The sequence below is a fragment of the Rattus norvegicus genome, chromosome 7, assembly GCF_036323735.1.
Source record: "Rattus norvegicus strain BN/NHsdMcwi chromosome 7, GRCr8, whole genome shotgun sequence".
NCBI classification, from domain to species: domain Eukaryota; kingdom Metazoa; phylum Chordata; class Mammalia; order Rodentia; family Muridae; genus Rattus; species Rattus norvegicus.
Window position 1 is genome coordinate 117,856,149 of NC_086025.1, and position 21,426 is coordinate 117,877,574.

The window sequence follows — 21,426 nt, forward strand, 5'->3', positions numbered from 1 at the left end:
AGAGCTTTCTGAGAAGTCTTTCTGTAGGGGAGAGCCAGATGGGCCAGCACATACCCTAGGAGGCCTCTGGAGTCCTCCCCACAGGTGATAGGAGCCTCCACTGCCAAGGACAAGACCTGAGAACCAGTGCTAACACTTCCAAGCAGAACACCAGCTCTCATGCACAAGTGAAATAAAAAGACAGAGAGCCCAAAGAGACAAAGGCATCAGACGGAGAACCTGCTCCATCACAGGGTGAAGCTCATAGCCAGGAGCTCTAATGAGGCATCCAGGGATTACCAAAGTTATTATCAGCGTCATCTCATTGAGAAAATTCAGGCCTAATTGAAATCAAGGGCACGGTTGTGACAGCAGATTCTTTGAGAGGCAAAATATCAAAGTGAACTCTCTGGACCAGTTGAAAAGGATGCCACCATCAGCAGTCACCATCATCAACTGGCCCCAGGGGTGATGAGTGCCAACTCCCACAGAAACAGTTACAGCATACTTCCTGAACAGTGTGTAGACCCACTGGGAATTTTGGGTTTCTTCAGGAGGCTTGTCCAAGCACAAACCTAAAAGCAGTAATGCCACTCACTCAAAGTTTCCCTTGACTTTGGGACTTCCGTGAAACTTTCCCAACCACTGTCTCACTGTCTCACACCCAGAAGGCCTGGTTTGGGAGGGATGTCTCAGCCCTGCCCAAATTATAGGAGGCAAACAAATGCAAAAGTGCATAATGGCTTACCCAAGGTGGCCTGGCAGCACCTAAGAATTTGGAGAGTGAGGTAAGGTTCTGTACATCTTGCCATACCCAACAATGCTGAACTTTCCCCCAGAGAGGATGCTGATGAGGCAAACAGAATGGACGATTCCATTCTCTGAGAGACCTTATCATCTGACCTTAGGAAGTCTCCCTTCTCTTATTCTCTCAGTGGAGAAGACTGGCCAGCCCAGCCTGATCCAAGACTCAAACAACCCGAGAATCAGGTAGGAAGGTGTTTGCTCAGCGGCCCTGTGACAGCCTCTTTAGGCACAGGCAGTACCACAAGGCCACGTGTGCACTGTCTCCACCTTCTCTGCCAGTGCAAATTCCCACCTAGGAGCTGCCCCTCAACCCAGGGACTGCTTACTGCTTCTTCAGCTGCCAAGAACTGTCTTGACTCAAACCTTCACTGTGCCTTGGGGAAAGAGTAGACACGCCTACCTTCTGTGGTCCATCAGTAGAGACCACAGAGAAGCCCTCCACAACCCAAGCACTGGACAGGAGCCTTTACATACCTGCGGGATTAATTGGAGTGTTTCCAGCAGAGGCCCATGAGGAATAGGAACAGATGTATTCACAGTGTCAGAGAAAGGCATTCACCTACACTGTGTGTATGTGTGTCTGTCTGTCAGTCTGTTTGTGCATATACCCACCCAGGGCTCACACTGGTAGGGCCCCTAAGGCAGGATGGGAACTAAGAGCTAGAAGGTGAACTTTAAACTGCCTGGGGAGTCGGGGTGGGGGTGGGATGGGGGGTTGTTCAGGGAGGTTCAAAGTTTGAGGTCAGCCAGGGCTACATAGTTAGATCTTATCTCAAAAAAAAATATTAAAGGTAGAAATTCTCCTTTATCCCTGAAGTGCCACTTCAGAGCATGAGAATGACAATTATTTTCCTGGTCTCAAAGATCCATGGGGCTGGAGAGCTGGCTCAGCAATTGGGAGTGTTTGCTGCTCTTTCTGATGGACCTGGGTTCACCTAGGCATCCACATTTCCCGTGATTCCAGCTTCGGATATCAGGTCTCCGTCTGGGTTCGACAGGCATTTGCACACATGCGTCATGCACATACAACACACGGAGCCGGCTGGGGTTTGTAGAGCTGACTCAGCAATTAAGGACACTTGCTGATCTTCCAAAGGGCCTGGGCTCAGATTTCAGCCCCCATGTCGAGCAGCTCACAACCACCTGTAACTCCACTCCTCCCTGGGGTTTAACTGCCAGGAAGCCTACCTCTCACTTGCAATGTTTACTCAGGCCACCAACCCCACCTGGCCACATCTGAGCTCTGAGGACACAGCCAGGTTGCTTAGCTTCAAACTCACACCATGACCTTACAGCACCTTCCTGAAGTTCCTTAGAAACTCAGCCATCTACACCCAGGGAGTGGGTGTCCCTCCTTTCTCGGTCCACCCATTTCTAAGATCTACCTTTTGGTCCCCGGAAGCATCAGCTCATCTCTACTAATCCCTATTCCCTCCCTACCCTGAGAACAAACACAGGAAAGTGCTCCCTCCCTCTAGAGGAGCTTACGACCTAACAAAGAAAGCCATGCAAGATGAAGTCAGCAGGCAGAGGACAGCCAGACCTTCTCAAAGGCAGAGATGTGCTTAAGGTACAGGAAAATTGCTAAGGAGCAGCCAAAATGTCTTCTGCCAAGTGCAAAAGTTGGAATGAACTACCCCGTTAGAGGATGAACGGCAGGGGGCACCCGAGGGTTCTATTCAGGAACAAAACCAGACCCCTGAAGGTCGCAAGGCCCAGAGTGATCATAGCCCAAGTTATGGAAGTCAGGAATGATGAGTAACATAATAGGAAGAGCTGGACAGGTTCCTGCTAAAAGATACAACACAGTCACATGTCCATCAACAGGTAAACAGTTAAGCAAAGTGTATTCTTTCCACTCACAGGTTATTCAAATATAAAACATGCATCGTTACAGCTGTATTTGCATACAGGCCCAGAAAGCACAAGTGGTTCAGGGCCAGGAAGAAGGCAGAGCTAGCTTCCAGGTGATGAATGCCCTCAAATGGATGGTAGTCATGACCCGAGGCCTGTGATGCAGGAAAATCATCAGAGTCCCTGTGGGTGATTGGGATGAGGGACTTGTGTCTCCAAGACACACAAGCAGAAAGGGCTTTTGAAATCTTCCAGGAGAGGACAGCACTGAGCAGGTCCAGGGTGGTGGAAAGTTGGAGAAACTTTCCCACTCGAAAGCATTTGCCCCAAGCAGTTTCTTGCAAAGTAAAACACAGAGCCTTTCTCACCTGTGCCTTCTCTTTATTGTGTAACCATTCTGTTAACACGGGAAGAAGACTGAAGTTTACTTTTCTAGAGCAAAAAAAAAAAAACCTCAGAAAACGAAAGAGCCTTTCAGCAGACAGTCTTGGGGAGAGTGCACTCAGAACGAACAAGCACACAGATTCCGGTGTTGTGCTCTCTGGTATCTGAAGACATGATTCAACGCTTGTCAACACCTGATACATAATCCCTTTCAAAATAACCAATTTTTACTGCCACACTTGAGGACAGTCCCTCAGAATCCAGAGTCCATAAAATCGATACATCAGGTAGTGTCCCAGACTCCAGGGTCACCTTCAGGGTCTCCCTGGCCATGCCACAAGAGCTTCAGCAGCAGTTCAGACCGAGCCTCTGTTCACTCAACTCACTTTGGATTGCAGGGCAGGCCAGGTGAGGTTGTGATGAGCTTTGAAGGCTGTGCAGAACTCCAAAGGAGGGGAAGAGGCTCCGGCATTTATGACTCGCCTATTTACACAAAGTGCTTCTTGCTTGACAATGCAGATTAAAATGTTACTGCATCTCAGCATGTGTTGCAAATTCTCAGAGTAAAACCACTGAGGCAGCTAATAGAGGCTTCACACTGCGTGGCTTACGTCCGTCCTACTTCAGGTCCAAAGCCTGCCTGGCAGGCTGCCTGTTATTTGGGGTCACCATCCCACCTTTACACCTCCCTTCTTTTGGGGGCAGGGGGGATAAGAACTCCCCTTGCAAAACACAGTGTGTGTACCAGGAACTTGTATTCAACCACAAGACACTCCCCCACCCCACCCCCAATGATGGGAGGAAAACTGTACACAGAATTTCTCTCCCTCTGACCAAGCCACTTTTAGGAGTCCTCTGAATATGTCTCTAATTCTCAAAGTAACTGGAAAGTAAAACAAAATATCCCAGTGCCAAGGGCAATTGCAGGGAGGGCACTGTTTGCTGGAGTTACCCTACTGCTACTGTGTATCTAACAAGAAGTTAACAAACTGTATAGTTTCAGAGTTACCCTACTGCTACTGTGTATCTAACAGAGGAAGTTAACCAACTGTACTCTATATATAGTTTCATCACTTGTCTGTGAACTTTTAATTGAAACTGAAACCTTTTTATTTCATATTCCAAGGGCCAACACAGGAAACCATCTCCAGGGGTGGAAAGGCTACAATTTCCTCCCAAAATAACTATAGAGAGATTGTACCTTTAAATTGTTCCTCGAATTAAAATATACACTATACTACACTTGACTTATAAAATGTTTTGCCCTCACTCCTGGACTGCAACTTTCTCCACGGCAAGTTTTGGGCTAGTCACCTCTGGCCTTGTAAATCCACCCAGCCCCAGCCAAACTGCCAATCACCACCGGAAGTCCCCCAGGAAGCACAGGCAGTTAAATCCACCAGCTCATTGCATAGGTGAACTCGGAGAGCCCCTTGCAGCCAGCGTGGGAGAAGCAGGAAACTCTATTAGCATGCTGAACCCAGCCTCGGGGGGGCCCCCTCCTCTCCCTCTTTTATGAGCCCTTGTTATATAAAGGCCACAAAGAGAAACAAAAAAGCAGACTTGCCTTTACAAACACAAGTTCCGATGGCCAGGCCAAACCCTGGCTGCCTACCAAACGTTATTTTTAGGCATCTAAACGAGAAACATTTTTAAAAGGCCAGAGAACAAAAGTTTTCTGGCTTCCTTTCTTTCTTTTAAAGCACTCGACACAAAAAGATGGAGGCACTGTTCCTTTGCAGGCAATACTCCCGAGTTCAAATTTAAAGGCAAAGGCGTCCTGGGGGTAGGAGGGCTCCTTCCCCCCACCCCCACCCCCAGCGGCAGCCTCTACCTTCAAACAGGATTTTCAAAGATTTCCTTTGTAGCCTCATCAAAATTCCGGCATACGGGATAAATAGTTACTCATTTACTATCATAAAAAATTTAAAGCCCTAAATAGTTGCCACAATCCAGAAGAAACGATCACACAGAAGCTCGGAAAGACCTACTCCAGATAGTGAAACTACCGGCACGAAGAGCACACATAAAGAGACATTGTTGCGAAGAGAGGCACCTAGCACTGTTTTTTTCCTTTTAAATCTTCTACTCCGAGCCTAAGACTCCACAACTTCGCGTTTTACCCAGGCCATCACACTGTTCCAGATTTGTTAGATTTTTTTTTCTTAAGTATCTGGTTTGATTCTACACAGTGATTAAACATCTTTGTGCTCTGCGGAAAAGGGTCTTCCAACCCCTCCCCCTCCAAAAAATGGCATCGAAGCAATCAAAATGGTAATGCCGGGCCTGGGTCCCCTCCCCCCGCGAACTCCCCGACTTCGCCGGGGCCGCGCGCAGGCCCCCCTCCGGCGGGAATGGAAGCTTCCACTCGCGGACGGGGGCGCGCAGCCCGGGGGTTTGGGGCGGGGGGGGGGGCGGGCTCCGACAGAAAGGGGCAAATGCTTGACTCCCCAGCCTACGGTCCAGCCCGCGGTCCCTATGCTCTTGCGCTCTCCCTCCCACCACTTTGCAACTTTAAAGACTCGGCTTGGAGCACCGGCCTGCGAGCCGAAGCATCCTCCCGGACAACTGCGAGCTCCGGGCCGCTGGGGAGGAGGGACCCCGTGGGCTGGAGGAGGGGGAAGTCGGCCGGGCCGGGGGTCCTCCGGCTTCCCTAGTCCGGGACCGGCGGCGACATTCCGAAGGAAGCGAGAGCTATGCCTGGGCCCGGGCAGCGCGCGGGGGGAGGGAGGGGCGCGCCCCCGCCCGCCGCCTCGGAGACCCGGGTGCACCATTGGCTGTACAGCTCAAAGTTCTCGGCCGGCGGCGCGCAGGGGAGGGGGCGCGCGCAGAGGGGGAGGGGCTCGGGGGCGCGCAGCCGGCCGGGCTCCGGCGGCGGCATCTGTTCGTGGTGCTGAAACCCGGAGCGCTGAGCTCAGCGCAACTAACTCACAATGGACAACTTTTCTTCACCGTGGGGGCGGCGGGCGCGCACCCCCATGGCTGGAGGTCCTCGCGGGTCCCCACATCCCCTTCTAGGCATAGGCACTCAAGTTAGGGCAGAACTGGGGGTCCCGGGGGCGCCTTTCTTTTGTTCCCCGGGAGCTGGCGTCAGATTCCGAGAATAAAAAGTGAGGCCGGCGGGATAGCCGGGAAGGGGCAAGCTAGAAGGGTCACCAAACCTGGTCGGCAGTACCACGCGGAAATGGCTTCCAAGGAGTTTGGGGTGCAGGCCCGAATTACCGCCCCCTTGTGTCCCCCTCCCACCGCAGCAGGGATCAGGGAATGCCGAGGCCGGGGAATGTCCACGTTCCCAAAACATGTCCACCGCTCAAGATGGACGCCGGGCAGCCGGCGTCTCGGAGGTACGGCGCAGATCTTTGGCCGGCCGCCGGAGCCTCGCGCTCACGCTCCCCTCAGCCACCACAAACAGCTCTTTCTATCAAGAAAGGGAGGATGGCAACTTTGAGGACTGCTGCCATAACCCCACGGGAGTCGGAGCGTGCGGCGACCGCACGGGCACTTTTTAGGGTGCTGCCAAAGTGCCCGGCGACCCTCCCTGGACCCTGGTTCCCTGTGGGGGATAAGCCCCCTCCTTACTTGTTTGTCGCTGAGCGCTGCGATCCGTGGCTGCCTTTCGTGGAGCTGCTTCTTGAGGTCGCCGTTCTACGGAGACACAGAGGAACCGGCTCAGCCTGGCCGCCCCGGGGAGTGGGTGGCAGGCGAGCCCCGAGCCCCGCATCCCCACCACCCAATGCCTGGCGGACCAGGCCAACCGAAGCGCGCCCCAACTTTCCAGGGCCGCTTCCCTCACTCGGGCCACCGTGCAATGTCGCGCGGAGCAGCTTACCTGTGGCTGCCGCCTCATTGGGGCAGCTCCCGGGGCGGGGCGGGGGCCGAGGCCACCCGGCGGCGCGCCCCGAGCCGTGCAAGTTTGCAGGCCGGGGTGCGGGTGCGAGTGAGTGTAAGAGTGTGTGCCGGGGGAGGGGGGACGAACAAAGAGCCAAGTAAACACGGCGAGTCCGTGTCGAGCAAAGCTCATAAATATTCAAGTCGCGTCCTAATCTCCCCAACACACACACACGCGCACGCCGCAATACCGCTCGGGCACCGGCCGCCTCTCGCCCGACTCACAATCACCAAACTACTTTTGCTAACAGCGAGGGTAGGTGCCGGGTTGGGCCCGGAGCAGGAGGCTAGGAACGGGCCTGTCCATGCATCCTGTTCCCTGGGAAGCTCTAGGAGGGTCCCCTTTCCGGGTGCCCGAGTTGTGCAAACCGGGCAACCGCAGAGAAGACGCCACGCTGGGGTCCCACGAACCCTGAATCTGCAAACAGTGCTGGATCGCACGGGAGCGAGAGGGAGAGGGAGACCCAAGGGTTACATCCCAGCCCCGGGACATGCTCCGGGAAGGGGCCTGTTTCCAGCACCTCTGAGACCAAGAGTTAGATATGGGGCTTGGGTCCCTCCAGCTTCCACTGCCCGGACCACTACTGCTCCCCAGCCCAGGTTCCCGGACCACCTACCTGGTGGCGCGCGAGTTCCACTGCGAGCGCCTCGGACCGGCTTTGCAGCTCCATCGCCGCAACTTGGGCAGCACTTTGAGCTCACTTTGGCCGGAGCTCGCAGGAAGTTGTGCGGCTCGGCGGGAACCAGACCGGGAGAACTCGGATCCGGCGTCCCGGGCACTGAGAGACACGAGTCCCCTCCTGCAGCGCCGATAGGAAAGGAGGCTGACGAGAGGGAAGAAAGGCGAGCTGGCGCCCAACTCTTCCGGCTGCCGCTAAGTTGCGCCGGGTGCCCGGGCTGCCTGCGCCGCCCGGCGCATGGCCCCCCGGCGCCGGGAGCCCCGCGCAGCCCCCCAGCGCGCGCCCTGGCGCCGCCCGCGCCAGCTGACCGCCGGCAGGGACTATATTTCCTCCGGCGCGCGCGCCTGGATCTCGCTGGGGCCGCGGTAAAGTTGTGCCTCGGCACGATGCTAATTCGGCAGTGCCCGGATGGAGCGGGCCGGGGCGGCAGGGGGCGGTGCCGGGAACCCGCCGCCCGCCCCGCCCCGCCCGCGCGTGCGCATTGCGCTCGGCCCGGCGACCCGGCTCGGGGAACAAAAGTGGCGGCTGAGCGGAGCGCAAAGTCGCGGCTCTAAGAGCCGAGCGCCCGAGCGATCTCCTCGACGCGTAGCCGAGAGCAGGGAGAGCTGGGAATGCTTTCACAGCCTCACTCCCGGAGCGACACTTCTCGCAGCAAACTGAGATGCCCCCCTCCTGCTTCTTGCACCTCCTCCCTCCTCTACTTCCCCTTCTCGCCTCGCTCTCCGGTTTTATTTAAATCACCCGGTTCTCTCCCGCAGCGCCGAGCGCTGCGAGTCGGAGACTAAATCAGTCCTGTCGCCAGAGTCCCAGTGCCTAATGGCCGCTGTGGTGTTTAAACAGTATGAAAACTGATCTCTTGACTGGTCCTTTAATGATTTTTTTACACTCACAATTAAACTCTCAACAGATGTCACTTGCCTTTTTTTTTCCCAGACAGTTGTTAAAAATCGTAAACACGACAGGTCAGTGTGACATAAAGCAAACATAACTACAGCTGCGGAGATGACATTTCAGAATTCCCAGTCCCGGGGCCGGGGTCAACGTCTCGGAGTCGAGATTACTGCGGCGGAGTTTCCTGTCCTCATCAATTAATGTCGGGGCTTTGTGCCCTGCTGGGAGCAAGCACACTAGTGTATTTCAAAGAGGCAAGGGAAAGGGGGCCTCCGTGTCAGAGTAACCCTGAATTGACAGCGACTCAACCAACTCTTTCTGTGGGTCACAAGAAAAGGAGGAAGGAAGGAAAGGAAAGAAAATGCAGGCACACTAGTCAGAAATATCCCTACCAGTCAGAAATATCCCTTCGATGGATGCTAACAGTTTACATATTTCCTTAACCCCTCAGCAGAAAACACACACACACACACACACACACACACACACACACACACACACCCCAGAACACCAGTGTTGTTAGGGTTATATGCAGTATTGATGACAATCGACAAAGATAACATGACAATGATCTAACCGGTTGACTGGACTGATTCCTCCCACTTCTGGGTTAGACTCAATTCAAGACAATGTCTCTGTCTCTGTATCTCTCTCTCTCTCTCTCTCTCTCTCTCTCTCTCTCTCTCTCTCTCTCTCTCTCCCCCCCCCCCCCTTTGTAGTTTGTAGCTCCAGGGACTAGAGCATACTAGGCAAGCCTCTGTACACGAGCCACGCTTGAAGCTCCACTCATGGTCTTCTGCTAGGGAGGACTGGAGCTTAGTTGGGGACTGGTGTTTGGAGAACCAGGAGGGGCATGTGCTAGCCAAGAGGCTCCCTCCTGTGATTTCTGTAAATGTCATTGGCTTTTTGGCAAAAACTCAGGGTTATCTTCCTGGCCATGTGGTCCTCCCATAACAGGATAGACTTTCTGGTTGTCTTTGGCTAGCACAAACTCTAGCAGATGCGCACTGAAGGAGATGTGCAGTCGGATGGTGATGGCCCAGCGTGTTTTGTAATTTTGCCCACTGTGGATGGATTCAGGCTTCAGTAATGATCAACATGTCACCTACTTCCTGGGTCATGGCACAAACAGAGCTCTCTGTCATCGCAAGAAAGGCAAAGTCAGCAACCACGGATCAAACCCAGGGCCTGGCTGATTCTAAACAAATGCTCTACCACTGAGTTATGTCCCCCAGCCAACTGCTTTGGAGACTCTGGACTTTGGTCCCCCTTGCCTCAGCTTCCTGAGCAGCTGGGAGCAGGTGTTCTTGTAAGCAAACATGGAGGTTATCCTGAGCTCCTACAGGCTTCTGAACACCAGGCTTTCCTCCCTTCACCTGACCAGTGTTCTCTAGAATATTCTGTCCCTCATTCCCCATTTTACAAACCCTTGTCTTCCAGATCCACTTCAAATGTCTTTTCTGAGATACCCTCCCCCAGTGTCCACAAGAAAACTCCTGTCACCCTCTCTGGAGGCAAACCAAGCAGTGCTTACTCATGAGAGATACTGGGAGCCCAGGCTGGACTCTACCCTGGACAACATCAGACAAGTTTCTCTACACCTCCCAACTTCACTTCTATGCAACATGGGAATCTATCACACCAGACACAAATACTCCAGACCCCTCAGCACCTCGCCCACTTCTCACCACGTTGACTTACTTAGTAGAGAGGTTGGATTGCTATCCATTGTGTAGCCCTGCTTGTCTCCAGCCTGACCTTGGCAGCCAGCCTGCTCTAGGGGAACTGTATCAGCAACGTTTCTCTCTGTGTGAGAAAACACCGCAACAAAGGTGTTTTAGAGAACAATGAATTTATTTGGGCTTATTGTTCCAGAGGAATGAGAGTCCATCGTGGCAGAAGGAAAGCAGCAGAAACAAAAGCTGAGGTCTTACATTTTGCTGCAGGAAGCAGCAACAGGAAACTGGAAATGTTGCTTTGACACTTGGAAGCCTGTCCCCAGTGTCATTCTTCCTGCATTAGGACCACACTTTCTAAATCTATTCAGATAGTCCCATCCTCTGGAGAACATAGAAGGCACCCACAGGGGCCGTGGAGGCACCAGAACCCATGTTCATTCTATGGTTGTGGAAGGGAATGGCTGTTTGTAGGTAAGGTGCTATGCCCTGGCATGCAATTCTGGCTCCAGTGGTCACTAAGGGCCAGAGTAGCACAGCCTCTACACACAGCCTTTCCAGCTTCTAGCATTTCCACTGGACATGCACTGACCTGAGCTCAGCACCCCCTAACAGCAGTTCCAACCCCAGCCTTCCTCCCAGGCTCATCCCCCTCTCAAGTCCTTCCCCCCATCACACACACTACCAGTCTTCCTATGTATAGCAGGGTATGTATCTGGTTGTCATCCTTAACTCCAGGCCAAGAACTTCTAAGACTCTTGACCTTTCCTGATAGGACTGAATGACCCCTGTCATTCATTAAGACAGTCTTAACTGAGCCTGCACTGAGGGTGTGGCTGACGGTGAGGGTAGACAGCCTCAGGATCAGGCCAATAACCAAAGTAAGAATCCTGCTGTCCAGCCAGGCTCTGGAGGCTGGCTCACAGTGCCTGGCCAGCACCGGTTAGTACATTGGAAAGGTACTGTGGAGACCCTGGGTAGCTGGGCCAAGGCAAAGTGACAAGATGAAAACAAGGACAAAGAGTTGCTATCAAACTATGTGCTAGCCCAGGCTGGCCAGGCCTTCTCACCACACCACATTCAGTAACTTGTCATACTTCTATAGATATAACGATGACCAGGCCCAGCCATGTTACAGAAGATGATATAGGCCCTTTCATATCTGTGGCAGAATAAAACTCTACTGTGCATAAGTTCCACATTTCTTCATCCCTTCATCCATCAAAGAACACCTAGGCTGATTTTAAGACTTGAAGGGTCAGAATATCTCTATACTGGCTATCTTGGTTAGGATTTTACTGCTATGAACAGATACCATGACCAAGGCAACTCTTATATGGATAACATTTAATTAGGATTGGTTTACAGGTTCTGAGGTTCATCATCAATGCAGGAAGCATGGCAGTGTCCAGATATGCATGATGTTGGAGGACCTAAGAGTTCTATATCTTTATCTAAAGACTGCTAGGAGAAGACTGGCTCCCAAGTGGCTAGGAGGAGGGTGTCATCGTCCACACTCACAGTGACACACTTCCTCCAACAAGGCCACACCTTCTAATAGTGCCACTCCCTGGGCCAAGCATATTGAAACCATCACACTGGTTGGCATGGATTCCTCTGGGTAAATACTTGAGAGCGGTATATCTGCATTGTCTGACTCTTCTGTTCTTGAAGAACCTTCATGCTGGTTTCCGTAGCAAAACGATAGGATGTTAAGAGGTAGGATTCAGGGCTGGAGAGATGGCTCAGCGGTTAAGAGCACTGACTGCTCTTCCAGAGGTCCCGAGTTCAATTCTAAGCAACCACATGGTGGCTCAGAACCATCTGTAATGGGATTCGACTCCTTCTTCTGGTGTGTCTGAAGACAGTGACAGTTTACTCACATGTATGAAAAAATAAACAAATAAATCTTTTTTAAAAAAAAAAAGAGCTAGGATTCAGAAATCAGAGACTCTGCCTCCAAATCCCCAAGGATGTTTGGGACTCCCCAGTGGCTAATGGCAGATGGGTGCCCATTCTAGTTAGGTACCCATCAGCAGTTCAGAGGAGCGGCTCTTCTGGAAAGATGTTCACGGACCTGCCTGCCATGTGGGCTACGTTCCCATGGCTGATGGTGACCTAGCCACCCAGCTGAAAGAGGGTCTTCTCTGACTTCACAGAACATCTCTCCCTCCCTCCCTCCTTTGTTTTCAACTTCACTTTCATCTTTGTCACCTGCTTTTGGGGGGACAATTACAGATGGCCTGGAACTGGCTGTGTACCAGAGGAGAACTCTGAAGTCCTTTCCAGTGTTGGGAGCAGACGAGTGGCTCTCAACCTTCCTACTCCTGCAACCCTTTAATACGGTTCCTCATGTTGTGGTGGTCCCCAACCATAAAATTATTTTTGTTGCTACTTCATAACTGTAAATTTTCTACTGTTGAATTGTAATGTAAATATCTGTGTTTTCCAATGAGGTTAAGGAGACCTCTGTGAAAGAGTCGTTCTATTCCCCAAAGGGGATTGCAACAACACACAGGTCAAGAACCACTGAATTAGAGGGATGTTCTGCCTGCAACATCCCCTTCTGATGCACCCACCCTACAATCTCAGACTCATAGTTTTTTTAAGATATATTTATTCATTTTATTATATATGAATACACTGTAGCTGTCTTCAGACACACCAGAAGAGGACATGGGATCCCATTACAGATGGTTGTGAGCCACCATGTGGTTGCTGGGAATTGAACTCAGGACCTCTGGAAGAGCAGTCAGTGCTCTTAACCACTGAGCCACCTCTTCAGCTCCAGACTCGTAGCTTTGAATGCAGGGATTAGACATGTAATGTCATGTGTGTAAACAAAAGCCAACTTTTATGCGCTGCTGATCAAGAGCCAGATTTAACTGCCCGTGAACATGTTTAGTCCTTAGTCTCCTCATTTACAGATGGACAAACTGAGACCTCACATTTGCATCTGTCCATGGCAAAGCTTGGCTCAGCTCCATCCTTTATACTGCACCTGAGCAGGGTGGGGTTGATGCCTGTTCTGCTACTGTAGAAGTGACCCTGGAGACGGAGCTCACCCTGTACCCTGTTGTTTAGGCTTCCTTCCCTGGGGTAGGATAAAGCATGAGAAAACCGAGGCCCAGAGATGGTAAGGAGGGCCTTGCCCTGCATCATTGGTGGCAGAATGAGTATTCGGCTGAGGTGGCCGCTGCTCCCACCACTCCATGCTGCTACAGGAATGAGGACAAGGGGTGTGTGCAACAGGCGGCTCTGAGCAACCCACAGGAGCCTGCTACCATCACTTCCTCTTGTTACTAAATGCTGACAGCGGTGGAGTTGACTAAATGAGGAAACACAGGCAGAGAGATGAAGATCAGAACCGGGGGAGTGGTGGCCAAGTATGGGACTAAGATTTGGGAGGACATTTAAGGAAAGTGTTAGCATTTTGTCTAAGCTCTGCCCCACAGTTACCTGGCAACAGCCAGGTGTGCCTGACTCATTATAAAAGGGGCTGCTTGCCCCCTCCCCTCTCCCTCCCTCTCTCTCTCTCTCTCTCTCTCTCTCTCTCTTGTTCTTGTCTTTCTGCTTCTGCTATCTCCCCATCCCCCCCTTCCTCCTCCTCTTCCTCCTCCCCCTCCCCCTTATTCCCTGAGTAAACTCTATTCTATAATACACTGTCATGTGGTTGGTTCCTCAGGGGAAAGGAATGCCTCAGTACGGCCCGTGGGGCACCCCCACACTTCACCACACATCCCCCAAAACATACCCCCCTTTATCTTTTTATAAACACATCAGAAAATACTGGCAAGGATTTGGAAGAGTGTGAGTTACAGATTTGGCACAGGCCTGGAAATGACAATGCCAGTCTATGTCTTGGGTGGGCTGTCTGAATCTAACCTGAATCCAGATTAGATACCCAAGCACATGCTGTCTGAATTCAGGCAAAGAGAAGTAAGTGAGGGAGGAGCAGGGTGCAGTGGGATTGGCTGTCCTGGATCAAGCATGGGCAAAGGGGCAACAGGTCAGAAGTTCAGGGAGCCTGGCTGCTATAGGAATCTGGGGGCTCTCTGATGTGAAGTACAACTACCACCAGGTCACACAGGCAGCCTTCTCTCAAGGATGGCCAGCTTCTGGGCTTCTTTGGAGCAGGAAAAGACCTATGGGGAAGAGGCCTCCTTACCTCTGGAGAACTGACCACCTTCAGAGACAACAGCTGGGACTGGCGACCTGGCAGATGCTGGAGGTTCCTTGTTTCATTTCAGGAGGTCTGGGTTTCTTCCTGGGTCCAAAGACGCGTAGGCTGATGAGGTGAAGGGAGACCGTGGTCAAGAAACACAGGGTGAGGTTCGGCCTTCATTCCCAGGAGCTCCTTAGTGAGAGAGAGCCGGGAAATAGGAAAGCCCCACCCTGTGCCACCTGAGGATGCTGTGTCCCTGGGGTTCTATTATTAGCAGAGCATCTAATTAGTGCTTTCACACCTACATCATCATAGATTCCAAATCAGCTGCTCGACTCACTTTTGAGAGTGAGTCAATGCGTGGCACGTAGTTGTGGGCTGCCCTTTGAAAGGGAAGGGATGTTTGCTGGAACATGCAAAGGCAGCCCTCATGAAAGAGTCCCCACCCTCTCTCAGCTCTGCACCTTGAAGCTGGCAGAGCAAGAACAGGAGAGTTGGGTCTTCTTTCCCACATTTGCCGATTCTGTTTACCACTTTAAAAACAATGTGTGTGGCCAGGCGGTGGTGGTTCATGCCTTTAATCCCAGCACTAGGGAGGTAGAGGCAGGCTAATCTCTGGTCTTCAGAGTGAGTTCCAAGACAGCCAGGGCTACCTAGAAAAACCCTGTCTCAAAAAAACAAAACAAACAAAAAGTGTGTATATCTGTGTGTGTTTGTGCAGGTGTGTGTGTCTATGCATGTGTGTGTGTGTGTGTGTGTGTGTGCACAGCACATGTGTGTATATCAGGAGATGACTTTTGGGAGCCCATCTTTCACTTCCACCTCATGTGTCTCGGGGACAAAGTTCAGGTTTAGGCTTGACAAGCTTGACTTTACCACCCACCAAGCCATCTCCACAGCCCTTTGTGACATTTTAGCTTCTGGCCAACAGTAACTCTGACCCTGGGCCCCTTTTGCAAAGATACAGAGAATTTTTTTCTTTGGTCCAGCCCTGAGCTTCTGGCACTCCACCCCTCGTGCAACTGGCCAGACTTGTCCTGGGGAAGTCACTGGGACATCCAGGAGGCAAACTGGCTTTTGTTCCAGCATCATCCCCTGGGTCTCCCTGTGTCTTCTGGAGTAGACACAGTATGATGAGGATAGACGTTTGTCAACCTCCACGCCATAGGACACTGTCCAGGGATAAAGAGGGACCGAGGGACAACAGCTTGCCTCACCCTCCATCATCTAATGAGAATCCCACCCACCCTGGAGGGAAGACAGAGAGCACCGCACCATCATAGCCATTCTGTACCTAGGGAAAGTGAGGCTTGGGGTAGACGGGTTACCTGTTTGTCACTTGGCTGGTGAGTGTCAGCAAGGACTCAGCCTTGGTGATGTGGGCTTGAATTGGACACTGCTTTTCAACTGACAGATGTTTACACTTCCACATCCTTGTTTATCACCAAAGGAAATCAGGACAGAAACTTAAACATGGCAAGAACCTGGAGGCAGGAGCTGCAGAGGGCACTGAGGTTGCTGCTTACTGGCTTGCGCACCACGGATTGTTCAGCCTACTTTCATGTAGAACCCAGAATCACCAGCCCAGAGATGGCCCCGCCCACAACAGGCTAGTCCCTCCCATGTCAATCGGTAATTTCTAAAAGACTCGGTAGGCTTGCCTGCAGCTCGATCTTATGGAGACATTGTTCAAATTGCGGTTCCCTCTCTCAGATGACTATATCTGGTGTTGACTTGACATAAATTAGCCAGCACAACAGGTATTAACCCCTTGTATGTATGAGAACAAGGAAGCCAGAGGATGCTGGATAGTGGCCCCCCCTTCCCAAGTACAACTTGGATTAAGCCTCGTGTTCTACTCCCTATATCCAAAATGAGCTGGGTTGGCCAGAGGCTTAAGGCCTGGAGACAATATTTTAGGCTGAGGGGCCAGAATTGGGGCTTGCTTTATCTCCCTCTAGGGAGGGCCTATGTAAAAAATCTCCCAGCCACTCTATGGTAGTCATTAGTGAGAATAGTAGTTATGGAGTTATGAGTTATTAATATCATTTATAATAATAAAATGAAGATTATTTTGTAATGATAAGAGGTGCTATCAGTGGATGCTAATTGCGGTAATTAGTTCTGATTTATTAGGAGAGGAGGGAGTGGCTCAGAATGGTACAACAAGGAAGGTGTGTGGTTGCTGGGTGTTCTAGTTCTCTTTCTGCTGCTGTGACAAACACTGACCAAAAGCAACTTGGAGAGGAAAGTGTTCATTTGTCTTATATTTCCAGGTCGCAGATCATCCCTGGAGGAAGTCCAGGCAGGAACTCTAGCAGGAATGGTAGCAGAAACCATAGGGAAGCACTGCTTGCTGGCTCACTCACTGGCTCATACTCAGCGAACATTCATATATAGCCCAGGAGCACCTGCCTAGGGATGGTGCCGCCCAAGGTGGACTGGGCCCTCCCACATCAATCATCAGTTAAGACAACCTTTCACAGACATGGCCACAGGCCAATCTGACTGTGACAGTTCTTCAAACGGGGTTACCTCATCCCACTGACCCTAAGTTGTGTCAAGCTGAGAGTCGAAACTAACCAAGGCACTAAATCTATGTGAAGAAATGAAGGAAGTGGAAGTTCAAGACCCTCCTGAGTCCAGGGCAGAGAAAAACTCTAAAACACAGCCTACCCAAGAGTATGTTCCTGGGGTAGCTACTGGTGGATGGATAGCTACTCCTAAAAATGCAAGATGGTAGCTACTCCTAAAAATGCAAGATGTCGTGGGCCTTTGGATGGGTGGATTCATAAAATGTGCAATGGGTACACTGCTGCTGGCACAGCATGAGCTAATTCCATTCAATACTTCGGTTAAATCAGGATAATGTAGTAAATACCTTGGAAACATAATCACTTCCTATCCAGTAGCACCGTGACTGAGAGCAGGCACAGGCAGCTGTGTCTTCTTATGACAGTGGTTGACACATCAATACTGTATCACGTTACACCAGCACAGTGTCACTAACTCCTGAGATTGTCTAGGTCCCATGTGCTCCTGGGCACCTTCACAGCATCAGCAACCCACTGTTGCCGGCAGCATGGCCGTAGAGTTTGTGGCAGTATTCCTTCATGCCTCTTGTCTGAGGTAGGGACTCAACCTGGGACTAAGTAGATGTGCTAAAATCTGACAAGCTGTGTGAGGTGATGACTGGTCATGCCCCTTCTGTTCTAGACTACCCACCAGGAAAGATTCAGGAGGTGAAACCTGAGCTCAGAGCATGAGAGGTGTGGCCACTGCCACAGGCTCACAAAGGCTGAAAGATGGGACCCAAGCGAGAGAGAGTCGAGGAATGGTGTTTGAACACGTGCAGTGCTGAACAGCTCTTAATTGCTAGGCGATTGGCCCACTTCCCCATCAGCCTCCTCTGGAACTACTGATAACTTTGGGCTGCAGAATCAGCCTCTAAATCAAACACTTTTTTTTTTAAAGATTTATTTATTTATTATATATAAGTACACTGTAGCTGTCTTCAGACACACCAGAAGAGGGCATCAGATCTCTTTACAGATGGTTGTGAGCCACCATGTGGTTGCTGGGAATTGAACTCATGACCTCTGGAAGAGCAGTCGGGCGCTCTTAACCGCTGAGCCATCTCTCCAGCCCAACACTTTTTTTTTTACACGTTTCATCGGTCATGTTTTGTCATGGCAACAGAAAAATAGCTAGCACATATGCATGCGCGAACACACACACACACACACACACACACACACACACGGGGAGAGGAGGGGTGGATGCAGGGGTCTCTTTTAGATGGAATTGTATCCTTTTAAGATGAACATGAGGCTAAGATTTTAGGGGACCATGGATGGAATTGTGTGTGGTATAGTGTCAACTTGAGAGTCAAGGTGACAAGGGGTGGACTTGTGATTGTTAATTTTGTCAGCTTGACTGGTATCTGTAAAAGTGTTTCCAGAGAGGTTTAACTGAGGAGGGAAGACGGAACGTTTGCACAGTATCAGTTCACGGACCGGAGTTCCTGAAAGGAAGGCAAACGGAAACAGAAACAGTCAGCTGAGCACCAACCTTCCTCCCTGTGCTTCCTGACTGTGGAAACAATTTGAACAATCACCCTACATTCCACCCACCATGCCTTCCCCACCATGACCCAGGAGCCAAAGAAATCCTTCTTCCCTAAGTTGATTTTGTCAAGCATTTGTTCCAGCAACTAGAAAGTGACTAATACAGAGCTAGACTGTGGTATTTCCCCTGACTGAGTTGGAAGAGACTCCCAAGGTTACATTGAGCATTCTCTTTCTTCACGGATAAGAAAAGGTTCAGAGAACTTGGAGTAGCCTTCAGGCAATGCATGGCTGGAGGATTTTGACCTCAGACTTGTCTTTTCTCCATATATAGAGAACAGTGATCTACCTTCTACCTGCTCCTGAGGCAGACAGGAGCCCTCAGTGATAGTTCTCTTCTTGGCTGAGTTCAAACTTCCCTTGAAAAACCGCCACGGTGGTTTCCAACCAGCCATGACAAACCAGTCAAAATGGATTGTACTGATTCAGTCACATGCTGCCCCTGGAGCTTGGAATAGCCAAGGAGCCTGTGTAAGCTGGCACATCAGGCTTCGGGGAAGAGCCAGACGTCACGGCAGACCCTGCACCAATGGGCAGGAGGTCTAGTTCTGGGAGACCAACATCCTCCTTTGAGGGTTCCCCAAGAACAGGCTTTTACAATGTTTAGACCTCTTTATGCATCGAAAAAAAATAGACAGGTCACAATCACTAACCCAGGGGCCACTCCCATGTTAGCCTCATGGGGGACACTACAGCGCTGAATATCATAAACTTTATGATGTTAACCCTAGCCAGTGCGTTAGCTTCATGCCAACACGGGAAACCTCAATGATTTGCCCCTAGAGTCTTCATGGCCACAGGATTCCTCTTTCTACCCCAGTAGCACATTTCTTTAAGCTCTACCCTCACCGGTGGACAAGGGAGGTTGTACAGGATTGTTCATATCTGACTGTTGTAGTATTCTGTCCCAACACAGGGAGTAAAACCCTGGGAGAATTATAACCAGACAGGCCTTGTGCATTCTTGAGCCCACTGATTCCTCCCCCCAACCCCTGTTGCTAAAATTCCTTCCCAGGGAGAGAAATAAACAGTGTTTACCCTTCTCTCATGGTCTCAACTACCAAGGCAAGCATAAACACAGCTACATTTGGAAAATGGCAGCTCTCCCGAGGAAGATAAAGACCAGGAGATGAGATTACATTGGGTCACCTGGATGAGCCTCACGTCCAATGCCAGTGGGGGAGATCCCAAGGAAAGAAGGCAGGGAGACTGAGTGAAAATGGAGGTAGAGGTGGCACTGATGTGGCCACAGACCACAGGACACCTTGAGCTGCTAGAAGTTGGAAGGGGCTGGGAAGTTCCTCCCTAGGAGCCCTAATCACATCCTGATCACAAATTTGTGGCCACTGGGATGATGGCGAAGTACACTTTTAAGTCCTTGCATTGGAGATGGCTTATTTAAAGCAAGAGTTTCAAGCTAACACACACCTTATTAAATATCTCATTTTCTAGTGGCTGCCAACACTCTACTGGAATTCAGGCATTGTAGAAAGAGTGTGCTTCTCTGACTCCTGTCTCAGGGGTGAAATGGAACCAGGATATGCCATCCTGGGCAGCTCCCCTTTTCTTTCAGAGCTCATCTGAGGAGGCTTCTAGTTCAGGTCAGGGCTATGTGCTCTGGTCGCTCTGCACTTGGCTTCTGTACCAGCTGGTTTTGTGTCAACTTGACACAAGCTAGAGTCATCAGAGAGAAAGGAGCCTCCATTGAGGGAATGGCTCCATGAGATCCAGCTGTAAGGCATTTTCTCAATTAGTGATCAATAGGGGAGGGCCCAGCCCATGGTAGATGGGGCCATCCCTAGGCTGGTGGTCCTGGGTTCTATAAGAAGGCAAGCTGAGCAAGCCTCAAAGAGCAAGCCAGAAAGCAGCATCCCTCCATGGTCTCTGCATGGTCTTTCTTCCAGGTTTCTGCCCTCTGTGAGTTCCTGTCCTGACTTCCCTTGGTGATCAACAATGTAGAGGTATGAGCTGAATAAACCCTTTCCTCCCCAACTTGCTTTTTGGTCACGTGGTTTCTTCTCTGAAATGATCGCCCTAAGACAGTTGCTATGGGGCATTGGGATTTTCCCTGGCCATGTTTCTTCCTTGTGAGGTGAGGACCATTGTAACAGGGTCCTCCCCCTCTGGGAGGCTGCAAAATATGATCACTGACAGTGCTGTGGGGGTAACATCCCAAGTCAGTGCCAGCCTCCCACATCTACTTGTGACCCCAAAACCCTTCCTGAACAGGAGCACATTGTGGGGCTTCATGGATGGCTACTGAAGACATGGGGAACAGGTAAAATGTATGAGAGTAGGGGTAAACTGAGGCATATGTAGGCTGTCCAACCTTCCCACTGTACGCTCAGGGGTGAGTCTAGAGAGAGCCTCACCAAAACATAGATAGGATCAGAGACTGCAAGTGCCAGGGACCAACATCAGAGGACAGTGCCTCTCTCTGGTGTCTGCAGACCCTCCACGGGGCTTTCAGGGCACAGAGAAGCTCAGCATAAAGTGGATCATGGGAGAGTGGGCTGTGTGCTGTGAGGGTCTTGATGCCTTAAGATGGCTTCTCCCTTCCTTAGTTCTGGGGATAGCTTGGGACTTTAGTGGCAGTAACTGAGGGAGGAGCAAAGGGGAACTTCTGGAGGGAAGCTTAAGTGGTGGGCTACAAGGCCTACCCTTACCAGCGACCATCCAAGTGTGTCCTGGGTGTCCACACCTTGGATACACAGAATAGTGGCTGTCACCGGCCTCGCCCCAGGGAGAAGACTGAGGAACAGCAAAGGCCAGAAAATGGCTCTGAAGCTGATAGAATCTTGGCACCCTGGGAGGTCATCTGAGAGGTTGATGCCTGCTGAGTGGAAAATGAGGGGCTCTGTTCATGGCTCAATCATCATACATTACCTGGTAGTCCTGGAACACACAGCCCTACTTAGAAATGGCTAGAAGCGTGACAAGCTCATCCCTGGCCCTCAGCTCCCACAGCCCCTGCG

At 51.1% G+C, this 21,426-nt stretch overlaps 1 protein-coding gene across 3 annotated transcripts in view; it reads right to left on the minus strand.

The window, feature by feature from the left end:
- Window positions 1-7,993, minus strand: part of Phf21b (PHD finger protein 21B) — a 70,499-nt gene extending 62,506 nt beyond the window's left edge. The window contains exons 1-2 of one of the 3 annotated variants that reach the window (XM_008765685.3): window positions 6,854-7,426; window positions 6,604-6,669 (exon numbers count right to left, since the gene is read on the minus strand). In XM_008765685.3, coding sequence (XP_008763907.2) covers window positions 6,604-6,669; window positions 6,854-7,045 — 258 coding nt within the window. In that variant the 5' untranslated portion in view covers window positions 7,046-7,426. Of the gene's footprint in view, window positions 1-6,603; window positions 6,670-6,853; window positions 7,427-7,529 lie in introns of those variants that run through there. The other 2 variants (NM_001130680.1, XM_039078846.2) reach the window with 2 other exon arrangements.
- Window positions 7,994-21,426: the final 13,433 nt, after the last annotated feature.